Source organism: Botrytis deweyae (assembly GCF_014898535.1).
Source record: "Botrytis deweyae strain B1 chromosome Unknown BDEW_046, whole genome shotgun sequence".
In the NCBI taxonomy this organism is placed as follows: domain Eukaryota; kingdom Fungi; phylum Ascomycota; class Leotiomycetes; order Helotiales; family Sclerotiniaceae; genus Botrytis; species Botrytis deweyae.
Genome location: NW_024066253.1, coordinates 127,165 through 147,098, shown reverse-complemented (window position 1 = coordinate 147,098; position 19,934 = coordinate 127,165). Strand labels below are relative to the sequence as shown.

General features: G+C 39.7%; 5 protein-coding genes across 5 annotated transcripts; 1 reads left to right on the top strand and 4 right to left on the bottom strand.

Annotated features, from left to right (window-relative positions):
* Nucleotides 1-3,504: 3,504 nt before the first annotated feature.
* EAE98_011281 (uncharacterized protein) lies at nt 3,505-5,204 on the bottom strand. Its single transcript, XM_038958903.1, has 4 exons — nt 4,925-5,204; nt 4,638-4,873; nt 4,140-4,583; nt 3,505-4,077 (listed from the first exon to the last, which is right to left on the bottom strand). The coding sequence occupies exons 1-4, from the start codon at nt 5,020-5,022 to the stop codon at nt 3,725-3,727; spliced, it is 1,131 nt and encodes a 376-aa protein (XP_038804743.1). The 5' UTR covers nt 5,023-5,204; the 3' UTR covers nt 3,505-3,724.
* Nucleotides 5,205-6,496: 1,292 nt separating this feature from the next.
* Nucleotides 6,497-6,794, bottom strand: EAE98_011280 (uncharacterized protein; the record flags this gene model as incomplete). The annotated part of the gene is made up of 2 exons (XM_038958902.1): nt 6,497-6,693; nt 6,743-6,794. 2 exons carry the CDS (start codon nt 6,792-6,794, stop codon nt 6,497-6,499), a joined length of 249 nt encoding a protein of 82 aa, XP_038804742.1.
* Nucleotides 6,795-8,732: 1,938 nt separating this feature from the next.
* Nucleotides 8,733-9,617, bottom strand: EAE98_011279 (uncharacterized protein; the record flags this gene model as incomplete). Its single annotated transcript, XM_038958901.1, has 1 exon — nt 8,733-9,617. The coding sequence occupies one exon, from the start codon at nt 9,615-9,617 to the stop codon at nt 8,733-8,735; it is 885 nt and encodes a 294-aa protein (XP_038804741.1).
* Nucleotides 9,618-11,999: 2,382 nt separating this feature from the next.
* Nucleotides 12,000-13,273, top strand: EAE98_011278 (uncharacterized protein; the record flags this gene model as incomplete). The annotated part of the gene is made up of 2 exons (XM_038958900.1): nt 12,000-12,328; nt 12,385-13,273. The coding sequence occupies exons 1-2, from the start codon at nt 12,237-12,239 to the stop codon at nt 13,271-13,273; spliced, it is 981 nt and encodes a 326-aa protein (XP_038804740.1). The 5' UTR covers nt 12,000-12,236.
* A 3,343-nt stretch (nt 13,274-16,616) lies between these two features.
* EAE98_011277 (uncharacterized protein) lies at nt 16,617-18,620 on the bottom strand (the record flags this gene model as incomplete). Its single annotated transcript, XM_038958899.1, has 2 exons — nt 16,617-18,168; nt 18,220-18,620. 2 exons carry the CDS (start codon nt 18,618-18,620, stop codon nt 16,617-16,619), a joined length of 1,953 nt encoding a protein of 650 aa, XP_038804739.1.
* Nucleotides 18,621-19,934: the final 1,314 nt, after the last annotated feature.

The window sequence follows — 19,934 nt, the reverse complement described above, 5'->3', positions numbered from 1 at the left end:
CGCGCTTCTTATCATCTTTAAATATTTCTTCACCATTTGAATTCACTTTGTATCATTCCCTGTCGTTCTATATCACTTACAATAAATCTCACCATAGCTCAAACTTCAATCAGTAGAGTAAGCCCCCGACAAGTGCGAACCGTAGCAGTAGACTCATCTGACCATACATTGGCACCATTTTGCTTATTTTGGTTCTATATCTCTCCATATACTTTCTTGTATTCATTCTTATACTTCTCAGACTTTGAAAACTCTCCGTCCAGATAACTCTGGGTGATGTATACATATTGGGGAAATCCTCATGCTTTTTTCCCTCTAAAAGCTAAGTGATACTGTGTGTTTGCTCTGTGACCAGTTGGAATAGATCTTATCATTCTTTATAGAACATATTTTTTGATCTGGGGACCTCAAATCCTGGATACTAGACAGCTGATGTATCTCTTGTGATTAACAACGGGAATACAATGATGTCATTTTTCAAGAAAATTTTCGCTTGTATGGGGTGGTCAATAGACTGATGGCTTGAGGAGTTACTTGGCGCAAAGAAATATTCCTGCGAGCGTTGTAGCTGATGTCCGAAGTTGTGCCTCTTCCTTCTCTCAGATTCCAATCCTATAGATCATGATCGAGATAGAGATATTAATGAAGATCACACTTTTCTATTGGAGTCATGAAGACTGAACACTTGCTACCATTTTCCTCATCTCATCGTTACGTCTTAACAATGTGGAATGCACCTCCTAAAAATATTCATTGTACATCTCGAATACATTTTTGTTGTTCATACAGGGCCGTTACTTCTTTTAACAGCTATGCAGACTCGACAGAATCCTGATATAAATTATAAAATGAAGATAATGATTGTCACTTTGAAGCTTTTATAGTTCCCATGTTCAATTTTCTGGAATGCAGAAATAGCGCATCATGTTTAATGCAACCTAAGCTTAAGCCTCTTAGTCTTTTATTCTCTAACGTGAAACCTCAGCTACTCGCATGATGAGAGGCTAAATACTCCTCCTTCATTACTCAACGAAGCCACAAGGGTGCTGAATTGTTTTGGGCCCAGTGATTGCAAGTCGTCCGCACATTGAAAGCTATTTGTCATATTCATTCCGGGATTTGTCTGTGGGTTTAAAGTTGCAACGGACCATGATTTTCGTTGTCGTTTCTTGCCAACTAATTGTTACCACCACCTGGTGCACCCAGTTATCGCTGCCGCTCACCCTGAACTCCGTCAAAGCCGTCGATGATAGTTGATCTGCATAGTCTTTCAATAAAAAGTACTAAAAAGTACCAGAAAATACCCAAAGTTCTCTTGTTTCAAGCACACCATGGTGTTGTGACCCAATGAATTAATCCACAGTTTGCTTCCCTTCAAAGTCTTCCTCTTGCTTCTTCTATAATCTCGATAATGAAATTAAACTTCAAGAGGACTGAAGTCCTTGTGTTTTTCGTCCATAGATCCAAGATTATCCCACGCAGTTAGGTCATCGCAAAGTTAGATTTTGAGCATGTTATTGTTGGCTGCCAGATTTTAGAACACGCATGATTTGCAAGGAAACTTCAAGGACACTTAAATACATAACTACCCATAACCTTGGCCCGTGGATGTGAATGACTATTGTAACTAATTGTTTTCGACTTCCCATCAAGGATCATATCTCTGCTTAATATTTGCGTAAACTGCTCGTCAGTAAGATGGATCAACCGTTCTTCGTTGACAATACCACCTATACCCAACTTTACGGGATCAGTCCGCTGGAAACGGTACCAAGCTTTGCCGTGAAATTTGAATCTATTCACTCATAATCTGATGAAAACGAGCTTTCACATGCTGCGGGCTGTGAAACGTTTTGAACATTTTTGATTTTGCAATGAAATCATATCTTCCATTAAAATCCACATCATTCAATACGGAACTCTACGCACCAGACAAAGATTTGAGCAGGAAATCATAAATTTTGCAACTTGACACAAATTCAGCAAGCCATCAAGTGTAAAAACGATGTGCTGAACCTTATATGCATCGAAGTCTGTAGATAAAGTTCTCAGTTAAATACGTTGAGTGTATTTCCTATTGACCTCCAAGCTAGAACAGATGAGTAATACCTCCCGGAGAAGCTTATAAAATAGTATCATTCATTAAATTTAAGATTTTTTAACAGAAACTTCATGACTCTTTCTGCAACGTGATGAATTGGCTATGCTCTCTACATCTTGGACAATAGGCGGTTCTCGTCTAATCATCTCATTAGTTCTGGGGTATATATATTCTATCTTACTTCAAACTTCATGAAGCAAGTTATCGTCCGAAACCTTCATGGTAAAAAATTGAAGGTCCTGAATCCACTCGAATCGCCCTGTATTTATCTTCAAACAAACTCGAGATTAAAAAAGGTCAAGAGATCTTCATTCTCGTTGAAAGGACACATGAGCTCTGTATGTTACAACTTCCTTCTCGTTGTCGTTAGTCCCGAGGAGTGTTTGCAAATATAGATACTTGATCGTTACTATCAATAAAATTCCTCATCGCCAACGTAATCAACCATAGAAATCTTCTTACCTGATTCTAGATCACAAGATCTGGATATAGTCTTGCAGGATGACACGTAAATTGCGTTATGTCAAAGTTTAGAGACTGATACATGGTTGGAGATGAAGTAATGCCGTATTATCTTCCGCATCGGAAAGTGTAGAAGCAGAATAAGCACCTCGGATGCTATGCTTGAAGAAGATGCAAAATTCAAGCAATCGATCCTAGCGTAGATGGGCGAATAATATGTTTGAAGTGTAAAAAGACTGTTATTTTGACTTTGCTTGGGATGCTATAATCCGATCAACAATGAAGGCAATGAATGATATGGAAAAAACTTTCGCATGCCTTGTAAGACTATCCCAGATAGATATCCCAAGTAGAAAAATATTCAAGTCATTCTATTCGAGTACTCAACACCGTGAATAGTTTTTATATCAAGGATATTGCTGCCATTTAACAGAATTCTATCTTACCAAGAAAACATTGAGCTTGACTATTATTAAGACTTTCTTGTCCGTGGAGAGACGTATATGTAGATCACAAAAACTACGCACTCCCAGATATATCATGCCCACCGAGGACGATATCATTTTCAAACCAACTACGTAGAAGAGAGAGTCTAAGAAAAGCATGGAAGAATATCGAACGGTTGTTGTCGGGAAATCAAATGAAAGAAAGTAAAGAGGTGGTGATCGGCTATATACACTAGATGATAGAGATTGATTCCTGACTTGTAATTATTTCTCTGAATCATTTGCAAGGTATCTCAGTTTGGAATGCACTTGATTATGAATTGTAGGATGGAATACCGAAAACACTGACTCTTGGTTTCTAGAATTATTACAACAATTGGCTATTTCGTTTTGATATATAAAACATCTCATCCATTGTTTGGAAGATCGTATGTATTAGTTATATTGCATATTCTCAAATTTTCATAATCAAGTAGTCACAAATAGTAGATAAAGTTTATGCTCAAAAAATATTCAATTCTGTTTATACAAGACGTAAATATATAAGAAAATGACATGAAGCCCATTCAACTCATCCTCCGGCTCATTCATAAATTTTCCATCCAAGCTATACCTGATAGCCCGAATCAAATCCAAAAACAAACCATCAAAATATCATCAAAAAGTTTTCAAGTCAAAGAAGGTGCTGATTTCAAACAATCAAAAGGTTGAAAATTTATGCAGCAGTGACAGTTACTGTTACAACATCGGTAACGGTGACGTAATCAGTGATCATATCAGTGACAATGTTAGAAGGTGCAGAAGTAACAGCTGGGGCAGAGGTAACAACTGATGCTGCGGAACTGGCAATAACCGATGAAGCAACGCTAGCAACGGAGCTGGCGGCAACAACAGCGGAAGAGGAGGCTACGCTGGCGACTGGGGCAGCGGAACTGGTAGCGGCAACTTCTGCGGTGGTTTGAGCGGAAGAAGAGGCGACGACAGCGGCAGAGGAAGCAGCGCTTGAGACAGCCGATGAAGCAGCGGAAGAAACGATAGCTGCTGCGGTGGCAACTGCTCCTGAAGTACCTAGATTGTGTTAGAAATCATAATCCAAAGAGTAAGATTTGTATTGGGGAATGAAACCTTACCTTGAGCAACGGAAGCAGTAGCGGAAGCCCATTGAGTAGGACCTGGAACATCGTATGAAGCGAGGGAAGCATAGATGTTGACATTGACACCGGCATCAGTCTCGGTGTAAAGAGCAGTACCAAGAACGGTATCTGCGCTAGCTGGAACAGCGGATCCAGTTCCGGAAACCCAAAGGTTAACACATTGTGGGTAGTTTTGAGCTCCATCGGCTTGCTCAGCAGAGTGGAGTGCGATGATCTCGTGGCGGAGAACGTAGGCACCTGGTGCCAAGGACTCTGGGATGGTGACAGACCAGGAGTTGTTGTTGGCGATGAGCTGATCAGATGCCCATGTACCTGGGACGGTGGAATCATCGATGAGTCCTACACCATCGATCTTGAAGAATCCGAGGGTGGTCTTGTCGACAGTTGTGCAATCACCTCCAGTACAAGCAGCAAGGTAGTCTGAGTTATTGATTAGCAAAAAAATATATGCAAAGGGGTTTGATATGAGCATACCAATAACTGGACCGTGATGCGAATCAGGCCAGACAGTCCATTGCAAGTTAACCTCACTTCCGGCAGTAACATTAACGTATCCTTGAGCATTGGTAGCGCCCAAGTGGCAAATGATGTCGGATGTACCATAAGCATCTGGTGCAATGAAACCGTTCGATGAATCAGCTGGATCGGACCATCCAGCAACAACTGGTGCAACTTGCTCGTATTGGAAAGATGGGTTGTAACCCTCATACCTATTTGAATATAAGCTTTTATTCCCAAAACTTTATTTGAGTTTTACGTACCAAACACCATCAGCAGTGATACCTTGGACACGTCCGTGAGCAGCAACACCAGAGATAAAAGCGGCACCAGCCACAACAGCGATCTTGGAGAAAGACATTTTTGATGATAAAATCTTGAGATTGATGATTTTGATGGAAGAAGTTTTGGGTAGTTTTTCGTAAGGTGGAAAAAATGAGTGTTTGGTTTGAAAAGTTGGATAAGCTTCAATCAATGAAGTAATGAATGTAGATAGTCACCGAGGACTGTGTAAATGAATGTGATGGGTAAAGAAAGAAACGTTTGCTTGAACGATGAAGAAGTCGTAGTCAAACTGGCCAAGGGAAAGATACTTATACAAACTTTAGGGAATGGGACTTAGCCCTGTATCATTAGATGAACTGGTTAGTTGTGGAGATTCTATCTGTGTACAAGACACTGAACATCCTAGTTCTTCATGAATCGCACGACTAGATTTTGCTTGTGAAGGCAGTCGAGGGGGAATTCGCAAAAGGGCTAGAAACATGTCCAAAAAGCTTATGCTCGGCATAAAGCTTGAACGAGATTGGATAAAAATTGCTTGTGGATGATTTCGAATGAACAAAAGAAGTATTCAAGGCGGTAATTAGCAATATATTTGTTGCTCGCAAGGATATTTTGATTTGAAAAGGGTGACGACCCATACATGAATCGATTCCTTCCAAATTCCAATGTTTTCCTCCCCACTTCATTCTGACCGATATCCGAATTCCTCAGATGAAAATGAGAGGAGATTGGATGAATTATGGGTATCTTACCACCTTGAAGCAATGGTAAGGGTATGAAACACAGATCTCGTCTAATTAGCCCCTGTAATTCAATCCTGGGCTCACTCTGTACTAACAGAGTGACAAACTTGGTCTGTGTTCACATATCGTCGTTTCGACCATGTAATGCTACCAATGCATGGGAATTGTCTATTATTCCCACCCAATAAACGTTCACTAGAATAGTCTAGATGAAAAGATTCAATAACATAACCAATAATACTCCGAATAAAAACTTTCTTTGAAACAACTGACGACGTCGATTTATTAAACTTTCGACCCCATCTACCAGATTCCATCATTTGACCACATATGGAGAAGGTTTAGGGGAATAAATTGAGTTGAAAGGGGGCGGCTTTAGATTGTATGTCTATTTTGTTTTTAACGGTTGGGATGTTATTATCGCCAGGATGGAATGCCAAAAGAAGCAATTCGTTATCCATGATTTCCGATTGATTAATGTTAACATTGTAAATCAAGCTGCGACTGTCCCAGTGTAGCAAACTGAGGGCCTTCAATTTCTTCTTCATCTTCGTATTCGATCGATATATCGGACAAAGGTCCAAGAGACTCGATATAGCCTCTTATTCTTCATTCATTTCGGAAAACCATTCGAAAGTTGATTCTGAACCACCTGGGCAATCCGAAAAGAGACTTTGAGTGGAACCTGACTGTAATATTTGGTACCGAATGGCGATTATTGATTCAGAAACAGGAAGCAAGCGCCGTTGAATATCAATAGGATTGGCGCTGGAATTCAAAAATAACCTCCAAGTGCAAACATTTCAATTATTTTCGGAATTGCGGCAGCTCGACAGCACTTGAGAATTTGCCTGGGTCTGGGTCCTGACTAGGATTGGTAGGAAGGGAACCTAAGATATGAAAGGGCGATGATTTCGCAAAACGCTTCGAGGTTGGTTCTGCATGATCCCCTTGCTTGTCAATTTTATGGATGGTTCTCGAGTTCCCTGGAGGGTTGGTCCAATCTGTAGCCTATTCACATCATGGAACATTTACAAGGGATATGCTACCTACCGGGAGGAAACATATGGCGCAGAGTCTCGGCTACATTCCTAATTCTTAACATCATTTTCTACCACTCATGGCATCGAAATTGTTGAAATTAAAGTATCAGGGGAGAATCATATGCTGCGGTGCGGCATGCATAATGGCGCTTGAGTACATGCATACGACTTGCTGATGTAGCTCGCACCGACCGTGTAAGACTTCGTGGATTTGGGAGTTAAAATTGCCGTGAGCGCCTGGGCTCAATTTGCATCGCATTAAATAATTCGAATTTATTTGATTCGTATCAATAGATCGGTATGGAAGCGATCTCGTCATTGTAATGGTGGTGAATACCAGTTTCGGAAGAATGATTGCCCGTCCTGACTTCAACAACCTTCTTCCCGCGAAGAAGTTCCCAAATTCTTAACATATCGTCTTTCAAATATTGAGTATACAAGTGTTCTATTCGTATTGGCGACGTAGATATGTTTTCCCAGGCTGTTGTTATGTTTTGAGTTGCCGTTCCCAATTATTCTGCCAGCCTTGAGTTCTTTGATGTTGTACACATTGGTATCGCGACGGGTCTTCGGTATTTGTGTTTCGATTTAAATTCTTCTGGCGAGAACTTTTTGAAGTCTTTGATTTTGTTCTTGGTGTTCGTCCCTTTTGTATGAGGATGACTTGGTCGTGGCGCCGTTTATAGTTTTTGTCCACTTCTTGGCCATTTATGGCCCCATTGTTCAAACCTTAAAATGCGTTTGTGAGAGAAAAGACGTGTATCGTAGGTCAGGTTTTTAGTATTAAATGTAATGCGTATTGTGTTGAAAACTATATACAATCCAGTTGACTATATTAATCAAGATGATTACGTAATACGCCTAATGCGTTTAGCCTGCTTTCTGTGAGTTTATTGATCTTGCACTTTGTGGTATTGAGTTTCTTATATCGCATTTGACTTTTATAGACCCGAGAGTTTGGTTTCGGAACATTTGATTTGCGACTACTCCTCTATTGGCTTTGTGAGAAGTGCATAGGATGATCTATAAAAATAATGGAGGCACTACAATGTACATTGGCCATGGTTTCAACATTACCAAAGAAATTTATTGTCCTATTGACCACCGACACTATGGAAAACGATTTTATCTTTTCGTGTACCTAGTTCTGAGCTTGTAGACTGCCTCTTCCAAGGTCTTTGATCGTTCTGTGCTAACCCATGTTTAAAAGGAGATATCACGTGGAAATGCGTAGGAAATCGATAATAATCTCATATAGTAACATTTTACATATTAATATCTTAAATGTCAAATTTATAACTAATATAACCTCAACTCAGTCTTTATATTTTCATAAAATAGTAATATTTTAGTCTTTTTCTTTTTCGTTTTAATTATTAGATTTTTTAGAGAATCTAAAAAATATTGTATATTTTAGAGAAAATAATTTTAGTAAGAAAATTAGTTTTTGTAAATTTAGAACTAAATTATAATTTTTGAAAGAATTGAAAAGATTGAAAAGATTAAAAAGATTAAAAGGATTAAAAAGATTAAAAAGATTAAAAAGATTAAAAAGATGAAAAAGATTAAAAAGATTAAAAAGATTAAAAAGATTAAAAAGATTAAAAAGATTAAAAAGATTAAAAAGATTAAAAAGATTAAAAAGATTAAAAAGATTGAGTTTCTTTATCTGAAAAGTTCAGATTTAATTCTTGATTTTTAAAATTAAAATATCATTATAGTAAATATTAGAGGTTTATAATTTGTTTAATAAAAAAGCTATATTAAAAGTTAATAGACTTCTATTAATTACTATAAAAGGTATAAAGATCAAAGTTATAATCTATGACTAATATATTAATGATTTTATAATATAAACTCGATCCGTTTATTATTTTACAATCAGACTATAGTCTTTCATCCTCTTCGACTCCGCTTCTATGTGCTCTAGGAATAAAACTCAAGAAATTATCATATCACTGCTACCTCTCACCACGCTTCGGCAAATGTAATTTATTTCTTCATGAACTGAACCTGTCAGAAGGATAGCTGGAATTCACGAGAGACTGACTACCATTCCCCTGATTTGTATGAGATCTCGAGCCTGGCACTTGTCTAGAGTCTTGCTTATCAGTGGCCATGGGACGACGATTCTGACGCGACACAGGCTTCTGCCTTGAGAGTTGTGGTCGCTGCCGAAAAGTGGAGGATCCATCTTTTTTTTCGTGCACATTACGAGGCGGTAGAGCCGGATTTTCTCTTGTTTGAGGAATAGTGATGCCCTGGTTTTGACCACGAGTTCTTTTCCTGCTGTCATTGAAATCGCTCGCCACGTCACTGTGGACTCTATGAGAATTTGAGCTCTTCTTCTGGATATCTGAAGTTTTGTACTTTTGTCCAGGATGTGAGGGTATTGTAGCTTTGGGGGGAGGCTGGAAACCGGGATTTGCGCCGGTTGCTAGGAAGTTTCCATGTTCAATCTGGCTAAGAAGTGTAAAATCACTTTTCTTTGCTGGTTCCTTCGTTATTGGCTTTCTTTTAAGTCCGTAGTTATTGTGATTTTTGGGAGGTGCCAGAGTAGAGGTTACTTTTGGTCTGGGAAGAGACCTTTGTCGAAGTGGAGTGTTACGTCCGGTAGCCGAGTATTCGTTTGCACCCGATTGATGATCAGCTTCATTCTCTCGGCTTGCTTCGAGATTAATACGGTCAAAGCCCTCGGAGATTTTAGTGACTGTGTATTGATTCCAGTTCGGCTGTGGGTGCTGCAAAATTGGCTCGAGATCCTGTGCTGATGTATATATTGGATCCTCAGGATGTTCTGATTTAATATCTTTAGGCTTCTCTCGCCGCTTCTCTCCACTCGGAGCTCTAATTTGTTGCTGAAACCCCGCGCTATTTGTTCTCATTGTAAATTATACTTTGAAAAATCCGAAAAATAAGCTATTTAATAGAACATGATAGTCGTGATTATGACAGGGAGAGGCGATAACAATAAAAGACTCGTGCGTGAGAAGATAAAAAACACTGTAAATTTTGTCCAAGTGAAGGCGAAAATCTCTCGAGGAAAGATGCCTTTATATATCATAACCAATTTTCTCCGAGTTCCTTTTGCTTGAAAACCCCTCTTTTCCAACAGCTATTTCTTCCAATAAGGTCCATGGCGATACAGGTACAAACCCTTAGAGTGGCCAGCTATCGGGGTGAAATAATTACTTCACAATAAGGCCATTGAGCGGTTCACAGATCCTCATCCTAAAAGTTCTGAAAAGTGACCGAAGACATTTGAGAACGGACTAATGTGGTGTCCATTCAGCAACGAGCAGCAAATTTTACAATGTTCCCCATGCCTTTCATCAGATATTTTGAAAACTTGCGCCACATTATTCATCCACCGCTCTTCCAGTCAACGTGAAAAGGCTATGATGGCCATCACTGACTCATTATCTAGGCCTAACTGACCACTGAGATTCTCCTCTTGACACTTGCTAGAAGCTAATCATAAATACTGTAGGTAAAGACCTCTCCCTCGACTTTCAACTTATAGATAGAAAAGTCCCCGGTGGGGCGTACATTGGAGAATTAAAATTTTGAAAAGCAATCAGACTGAAGATTTTTTCCATGTGATGGCACAAAGATGACAGAGTCTGTATGAGCTACACATCTGGGGAGATGACCGGGTAGATAGTCATGTGATGGACGACAGAGAAGAGCACGTATGAGCAGATATGAGCAGCTAATGATATTGTTCCGCGAAGAGGTTACGTATGCATTACGACTCTCAATCAAGATAAATATAATGGATCCACAACATCTAGTATGGGTTGAATTTTTGTATAAAAGGTTACTCATTTCCATCGCAGCCAAGAATTCTTCACGAGATATATTGGTGAAATCCAAGAGCCATTTGTTCTACCTGCCAATCATCGATACCCGTAGGAACACTGCGGGACCTTCCTTTCGACCTGATGTTGTCGCATTATCCGGGCGTTTCGAGGATACTTGAAGGGTGGAATGAGAATTCTTTACTAATTGGAATTGGATTAAGCGCTTACCAAGATTCATATAGTTCACTCTACATATAGGGGGGTAACATTCAAAGACGACATTATTTTTCATCAAAAGTTTCACAACGTTGATATTCGATCCAATTCATTCAACTTATCAGACTTGGACGAACATCAGTTACCACCTACGGACTGACGTTAAACGTTGGGCGAGTATAAATTCCGTTTGAAACACGAATAGTTCAACAACCAATCGGAGAAAATCAATCAATAGGGCGCTAGAGTCATCCGCCAAGGTATCGCTTGCTGACATTATTGGATAGAAACCACACGTTTTGCTGTAAATGGAAACCCGGGTGTACCCCTGGATTATTAATAAACTTTCGTCACACGTTTTTTCTTTTCCAACCCACCCTGATCCTCATCTAATCTATTTGATTCTACTTCATTTCCGCGATTAGATTGACAGGCTTACTCGATCTTGTCGAGCGTTATACCTTTTTGGAAGGATTGAAAGAGTTAGTGCTAATATAACGGCCTTGGCTCTCAGTCTGTGCAATACGTTATGTGCAATACGTTATGTGCCATCGGAGCATTGATTCGCAAAGCTGCGTATCTTATTTCATTGAAAACCAAACTCTTCATCGAAAGATTGATGTACACTATGGAGCTAGAATTGAGTAGAACAATAAGCGAATCTTTTACTACACAGCCACAAGTGTATCATAACATTCCCAGGCTTCAAAAACTTCATCCAATGCATTATGCTTGGCATACGGAAGTACATCTCGATTGATTGAAAAACCAGATGAACAATGAATCAAGGAGGTCTTGAACACTGGAGATGACGATAAAAGAAACAGCGATATAGCTACATTCGAAACATCAGGAGTAAAATATTACCACACCTAGATCGGAACATTAGATTAACGAGATTGCGGCCACGCCTACAGTTAATCTAAAACGCTCCATGAGCCCCAAAACGTTTCGAAACGCGGGTAATCCTAGTCTTTTTTCTCCAAATTCAATACGCTCCGCCAATTAAATTAATATCGTCTTCTCCCTTTACAAACAATATTTGATCCCTTTTGGAAGCGCCTGGAATTAAGAGATGAAAGTGGTATGGAAACAGCATCATAGTCAATATATTCTCGACTTCTTGGCACTCATTGTCAACCAGATGACAAGGCTATGAGGTACGGATTAGATGCATACAGATTATGGTAGAGCGTCTACCATATCACGATGGCGTGAATGGGGTACAAGGGTATTATTCAAAGTTTTATATATTCCGTCGGCTCCCTCTCTTCAACGCTTCTTCTTTCAACCACATCGAAGCAAGCCTTTGTACATTCAAGTTCTATCATTCTCTTCTCGCTCTACCACACTCTCTTTTTGCTTTAAGCATTTTACATTCATTCAGCTGGTCTAACATCTCAAATTCTTTTGTGAATTTTTTTTATCATTTGATTATCAAACTCCTTCATTTTTTCTCTCCAAAGTCAAAAAACATCAATCAAAATGTCTTTCTCTAAGCTCACCGCTTTCGCCGGCATGGTCGCTGCAGTTTCAGCGCACGGATATGTTTCCGGTATTGTGGCTGGTGGAACCTAGTAAGTTTAAACTTTCTCGCGTCATCTTGAAACTCAAATATATTAATTCAATATAGCTACACTGGATGGCTCGTCAGCTACGCGTACCAAACCCCACAACCTGATTCGATCGGTTGGGCTGACACCAACCTTGATCTCGGATTCACATCACCATCTGCCTATGCCACTGGTGATATCATCTGTGCTAAAGATGCTACCAACGCTGCTCTCTCCGCTAAAATCGCCGCTGGTGACAGCATTGATTTCCAATGGACTGTCTGGCCTGAGTCCCATCACGGTCCAGTCATCACCTACCTTGCCAACTGCAATGGAGACTGTGCTACCGTCGACAAGACCACTCTTGAATTCTTCAAGATTGACGAAGCTGGATTGATAGACGACACCACTGTTCCCGGAACTTGGGCTTCCGACAAAATGATTGCCAGCAACAACACCTGGACCGCTACTATCCCAGCCGATCTCGCTCCTGGAAACTACGTCGCTCGTCATGAGATTATCGCTCTCCACAGTGCCGGATCTGAGGACGGTGCTCAAAACTACCCTCAATGTATCAACTTGGAAATCTCTGGTTCCGGTACCCTCGCTCCTAAAGGAACTCTCGGTGAGGCTTTGTACACCGCTACCGACCCAGGTATCTTGGTCAACATCTACTCTTCCCTCACATACACTATCCCCGGTCCAGCTATGTACAACTCTACCGGAGCTGCCACCGGAGCCGCATCCGGAGTAGCATCCGGAGTAGCATCCGGAGTAGCATCTGCCACCTCTTCCGCCGCTAGCGTTGCTTCTTCCGCCGCCGTTACTTCCGCCGCCTCTGTTGCCATTTCAAGCGCAGCCGGTGCCGTTGTATCCACAACTGCTGCCCCAACCACAATGATCACATCCGTTGCCCCAGCCGCTACCTCAGCTGCTGCTTCTGATGATGATGAGACCTGTGACGCATAAGCGTTTTAGGACTTTGCCCAAACCGACAGGAGATTGATTTAGATGGATAAATGAGAGTCTGGTTTTCAATGTATATATACCTTTTTTGAATAGAAGACTCTTTTTGTAGTCTCTCTATTACACATACAAACTAGCGTTTAGAAATGATAGAAGTTTCAAAAACCCAAAGATTGGAGTATGATTGATGTGGTGTAATATGTGATATAGATTCAGATCGATTTTGGAGATGATTTATTGTGTTGATTGATGATATCTTGTAAACTTATTAAAGATATATATTTGAACCGGACTTGAACTCAAATGATAGCTTACTCTTCAGTTTCAAATCTAGATTGTTTGTTAAACACTCAAATCGTGAATATGATGAGTAGAACCAGTGTAGGCAATAGTATACTATAGTAAAACGGTGGTGTATATAAAGCTTTTGATATAGTAGATAGTGTGTAGCAAATAATTGAATACTTATTGCTATAGATATTACTTAAAACAAATATCTATAAAGATATACAAGAAAACTAAAATATAAAAATCTAAGAATGAAAATTAATCATGATAAAATTTAGATAATAAAAAAATATTAATCAATCATCTCGAACTTTAGACTTCTGAAAACAATCGAATGTATAAAAAGAATTTATAATATCAATATTCATATTCAAAAAGATGAAAATATCCAATGATATTAATAATTTATTATTAGTTCAATATTTGATTTAATATTATTGAAATCTAGAAATAACTTCAAATTCATACATTTCGATTTGTTTTATATTAATCAGAGATTCATATTTCTATACCTTATCAATAGTATTCAATATTGATCTGATAATGAATATTTTCAGTAATATCGAATTCCATACCATGTATGTATATATTTCGAAAAAAATCGATACATATCACTATCTAACCCGTATACTGATTACAGGAAATACGATTGCCTACACTGACTATAGAACCTTTTCGATACATATCTGCTCGATATTCCTTCAACTCGATATTTCAACAAATACCAAAACTTCCACAGTACATATACAACTCTTCCTAAACTCGAATACTCTTCAACCTAGTCCTCTTCGAGCATCACCGGGATACCTAGGTAGGTACTAACGACACTTCGAGAACACTCTCAGCCGGAATCATGAGAAAATAGTAGTATAAGAATAAAGTAATGTGATGGAGAAAACTGCAAGATACTCAACGAGAATATTTAAACTGGTTGGTGATGTGAAAGTGATTGAAAAAAGTTCTAGATATATTCTTTGTAAAAGAAAAGAAAAAACAGGCGGGGATTAATCATTAATAAAACATTTCAATAATCCAAATATTCTATTTCAATTCAGAGAATCAAATATTGAAATAATTCATAATTGAAAATCATTCAAGAATTTATTTAATATTATTTACAGCTTTTATTATCTCATTATTGATTGATTTATTATAGAATTTCTTAGGGTGCTCAACTTTGGTCTTTTTTCTCCTAACTACTAGGTAGGTAAAGATACTGAATTTAAATCAAGTAGTAACGTGATCGAATAATCCATCAGACATGCAATGCAACAAGACCACTCTTATTTTCCCAATCAGGAAGAATATCATACGGATGAACTGTAATTGTAATTGCTCGAATAAAGAGAAAATTAACCTACCATTAACGAGGGTTTCAACGAGTAGAAAGAAGAATACACGCGTAATATTAATATGCAATATTAATATTCATATGCAAGAGACGCGAGAAGATCTAGTATCTTTTAATAGATGGGGATATGTCGACTGGGATTCATATGATTGATTGAGCTTACTGTATCTTTGAGGGTCGTGATTTCATGTCAATCAATGCTATTTTTGGGGAGATTGGGAAGAAGACTCTATTTCTTGGTCGATTTTCAAGCGTGCTTTGTAAAATGCGATACAATATGTCGTATGTGATATTCTTAAGAAGGTGACGATATGCTCCTATATATTTAATAAAGCGCTGAATCGGCGTGCCAAATGAGATTTTTGAGAACCGCATATCCTTTCCGTATAACCAGTTCTAAATAAATGATCTTCTTGGCTTTCAGTGCTCTTTCATATAGTATCCCAAATTGGCCGTTGCTGGCTTTTCTATTTCGATAATTGACACAGCTCCATCATCTCGAGATCCACGTTTTGGAATCTACGGGTAGCGCGTGAGGAGTAACATGGTATTGCAGACCGTTTAAGGATCTCTTAAAGTAGAAACTTATGTACCAATCGTCGCATCAAGCGGGGTAGCTGATCCCTCTCCCAAAACGGTTTCTCAAAGCATTGAGATCCGCATTCTCACCCATCCATCAACTTATTCACAATGATCTTGGGGTCCAAATCACCGCGTAGTGAAGTTACACAACGCATCCCGAAAGTTCTGCCATTAAAAGATTCCATTCTTTAAAATCTGGACCAAATTAAAGATAACATTATGAAAATCCATTTTGCAGAGTTTAGACACATTCTTTCAATACCATACAATACTCAAACTCGCTGCTCCGAGACACCATAGCTCCGTTTTTGTCAGATCCTCAAAAATCCAGCGACATCCTCGATGACCTTTTCGGCCATCCAATTGCATTCTTGAGCTGTTGATTAGAGATGCCAGGGACAAGAATGTGCAATAATCGATGTCAAGCTCTTGCTATGCTCCTCTTGATCTCATACGGAGCCAAGAGACTGAGGCAGGCTCCCTTTATCTGCTACGATAATAGGTCTACTAATTTTGTCTGCCTTGCACCAAGGCATAGTAGTAAGACTTCTTTCAACTCTAAATATTCTTTTTATAGACATAAATCCAGCACTTTACAATTTTTGCAGGCTGTGAAATTTCAAATCAAATCAAATTGTTGATAACTCACGCTCAACGCGAGTCACTAGCGGTAGGACAGAGGCAATCTGGTACGAAGGAAATCTCCACCATGTGATCATAACCACCGCCGACGTATCATTCAACAACCTTAGAAAAGAACTCCATTCCCCTAACAAGGAAATTAATTAAATCGCGCACATCCCACATTGAGATTTCCACAATTCCTTGTGGGAATACCCAGGCGCTAGAGATCTTAGAATGCTCAACCACGGGGAACCAAAAACTACATCAAAAATCACGAGTGCGCCCGGCATGATTCAAGAGTTTCCCTTATCTCACATTCAAACCCTCTTCGTCGATAAATCGTTTTTAAATAGATCTTAATTGAGTTCTGAATTACTAGGTATATATATCGATCTTTTTGGTGGTGGGGTGGTGGTGTTGTTGGTTGCTTACTAATGATCAAATTTTTTTTCGAACCAATCAGGGATCGAGAGGCAAGGTTTATCTCCTCGAAATCAAGGCCTAAATCATGTAATCACCGATGGGTCTGAGGATGAGATAAAGTTTCCCAAGCTGGAGAGTTTTGAGATTCTGAAATTTGCTGGATTGAAAGACGATTATGAGTTGACTAAGCTTCGATGCTATCCTGCAAAGGGCGAGCAAACAGACTAAAATCTTCTCGAATGGATGTCTTCCTGACTCGAAGTATACTTCTAAGTCGTATACTTCTAAGTCAACTGAACTAAAAATGAAGTCGAGTCCAAAAATATCGAAAGGTGCTGGCGATGCTATCGCTTGGAATCGAGCCCAGTACTTTGCATGAATACGATGTAAAGAATGCCATGCTTGACAACCACCTGAATCATATGCAGTATGCATCTCTGTCACCAATTCATGTACGTATACATGTCGCAGCGTTTGAAATATCGATAGTTTTTGGACGCCCTGTCGAAATATAGACTCATGTGTGTTTCCTGTTCTATCTGGCGTATTTAGGAATAATTCCTGGGATTCCAGACTCAATCCACTCTCGATCCAAAGCGTAATAAGCTCTACCACATCGTTCACTTCGTTGTCTGGAGATTGACGAAGAAGAGAAGTTGAATGTTTTGGTTTTCGGGATTTTCTAGGTCTGGCCTTTCCATGACCCACTTTTCGAGCAACAAAAATAGTTTTAAACGCAGTGTAAAGCAGGCACGGAGATGCGACCACTTTAACACCAGTGGACTGTGAGACAGTAAATTTGTTATCAAGAATATTCCCAGCCGCTACGTCTTTTGATAGTTGCGATCCGAAACCCGAGAACGTTCTCAATTGCAATGTCAAACTTGAATTGATCATGGAAGGACTGGCCATCTCATACAACTTAATCATCGCACCTCGAGCTTGTTCCCAAGATTCTGGAAGTAATAGAGTTTCCGTTCTTGTAATCGTGATAGGGAACTCATTGACAGAAGATAACTGTTGGGCATTCAGCATTGGTGATGGATTGAATTGTAAGTCCTCTGTTTCAATCTCATCGAGCGCCATATATGTCTTTGATACGGTCCTTATCAAGACTTGGCCAATCCGGGTGCTATACTTTAATGTGCGTTCGAGGTCTAAACATTCCACAGATTGAATTCCTCCTGAATAATCTGCCAAGATACACTCAAGCTCAGACTTTTGGCCAGCTATAGAAGGGGTTTCCAGAGATTTGTTCCAGAGTCTCACGTTGCTCGGCGGTATATGATGGCATGCTTCAAGACGAGGCGACTGGATAGAAGATGACGACTGCAGCTCTATTCCTTCTCGGATATGGTTCTTCAAAGAATTTTCCAGTATTGATTCCACAGCATCCACGAAACGTTTCTCAATTAGATGGTTGCTTTCTAGGTTCTGTTCTGTTTGCTTTGCGAATTTGTCTGCCATGTTTTGTAATATGAATTTCGTCTCCTTGGCTGTACTAGCAATATCATCCACCTTCGCGTGTGAACAAGTGACAATCTCGGAAATCTGCGAATTGGATACATTGAGTTGTTTGATCGAGTTCCGTAGCGTTTCTATCTTGAGCATTGTTTCACCGTGTTTGAAACTGGCAAAATGTCAGAACAGGGACCAACGGAATGAGACGCATTGTACTCACACATTTTGCAAATGCTCAAGATGCCCCTTGGCTTCTCTTAGACGATTCAAATGCTTTAAGATCTTACTGGCGTTGAGAGCCAATGCGAGCCTTGGTCCCCATTTCCTATATCTTCCAACGCCTGTTAAGCTACCGTATTTATCGACCACATCTCGTAGTTTATGAATTGACTCGTTACAAAAATCCAAAGCAGCAAGATGTTCAGGGTGATCAGATATTGAGGCTGCAAAGCTCGTGGAAATGCTCTTTATGATAGAAAGCTCGTTATTGAGCAACCGGAGTTCTATGGGAGCATCTCTTGCGTCCTCAAAAACGGTGTGCAAATAGTTGCAGCCTTGCGTGACTTGACCTGCCAATGAAACCACGGCGATAACTCCACCTGCAGCCGCCAACCCTTCCATATTGTGATCAAAAATTAACAAAAATAAGACGTGAGACACAAGATTTGAAATAGGATGAGGAGATTCAGATAGAGTATGAATTGAGAGAGAGTGGGAAGTTAAGGTTGAACTACATCGTACTGTGGCTGAGGGATGCCACCACAGCCCTCCTTGTGTACCATCGCCCAGGCAGCTGCCTGCCCATACCAGATGTAAATGGAAGCTTAGAATAAGAACATGAAAATAAGTAGGTACAACTTTGTAACTAGGATTTCTTCGGCCAGCGCCTCAACCTATGGTTGGGAGTTTGCGAAATGTTTTGAGCCTCTTGACTTCCAAAAGAGGATCTTAATTGTAAAGACTGAATTATATGACGGCGATAAGGCTGAATTTACCCATCACCAAGGTCCTATGATCGAGACTTCGAAGTTTGGATTGGTGACTAAGAAGATGCATGTTGTCAGATTGGGTTGGCATGTAGCTGGTGAGAGGGTGACAGTAAGTAAATGCGAGAGTATTTCAAATGAATTCGAGTATTGAAGAGCGATATTTAATCGGTCTCGAGAATGATCAATTTCTTTTGGGTTGATATGAAATTGTATGTTTGTGGATGAGAAATCGTCGGTCCATGCGAATGTATTCACATCCTATTTAAATGCACATAGGGCACACCGCGGTCACCCTAATCCAGCACTTTTGGAAACACCACCATCTCGACGTCGCAGCATCAATCATTACCGTCAATCTTTAGATTCCAGCACTCCAATACCAGACCTATACCCTCAGAATCTTCAACTATACCGCCTGTATCATTGGCAGATATCGTACAGCGGTAGGATGTGCGCTTGCTCCTAACACGGATAGAGGTTACTTCCATATCTTGGCTCCTTGGTCAAACCAGAGAAATGAACGATAGAAATGAGGACTGGAAGGAATGATTGTTGCGAGGCATTGATGGTGAGTTCACCAGCGGGTGTATGGATTGACGGGACACTTCCCAACTATCGAAATTTATAACAAATTCATTCCTTGACTGTTTGATATCAAGAGTTATGATTTAGATGTCTCATTTCATATAAATAATTGTAAAAATTCCTAAAATATACATACAAGTTGATATATCAAGAGATATCCCAAAGTTCTTTTTTGGAGTGTCCCATCAGTCCGTATACCCACTGATGGTTTGACGAACAAACATAACCATCCTGCTTCAAAGCTCCTGGTGTCTTCAACATCATTGACACATAGACAAGATGCTCAACCCGGAGTACACGTATGAGACTCACAATAGGCGGCTTGATGTCACCAGAACAGTGAGCAAGACATTGATGGACT

What these genes read in the sequence shown, in the direction of transcription:
- EAE98_011281 (XM_038958903.1), bottom strand. Translation starts at nt 5,022, where the DNA reads ATGTCTTTCTCCAAGATCGCTGTTGTGGCTGGTGCCGCTTTTATCTCT. An exon ending in ATCACTGCTGATGGTGTTTG is followed by an intron (nt 4,874 to 4,924) that starts GTACGTAAAACT and finishes ATATTCAAATAG; the next exon opens with GTATGAGGGTTACAACCCAT. An exon ending in GCATCACGGTCCAGTTATTG is followed by an intron (nt 4,584 to 4,637) that starts GTATGCTCATAT and finishes TCAATAACTCAG; the next exon opens with ACTACCTTGCTGCTTGTACT.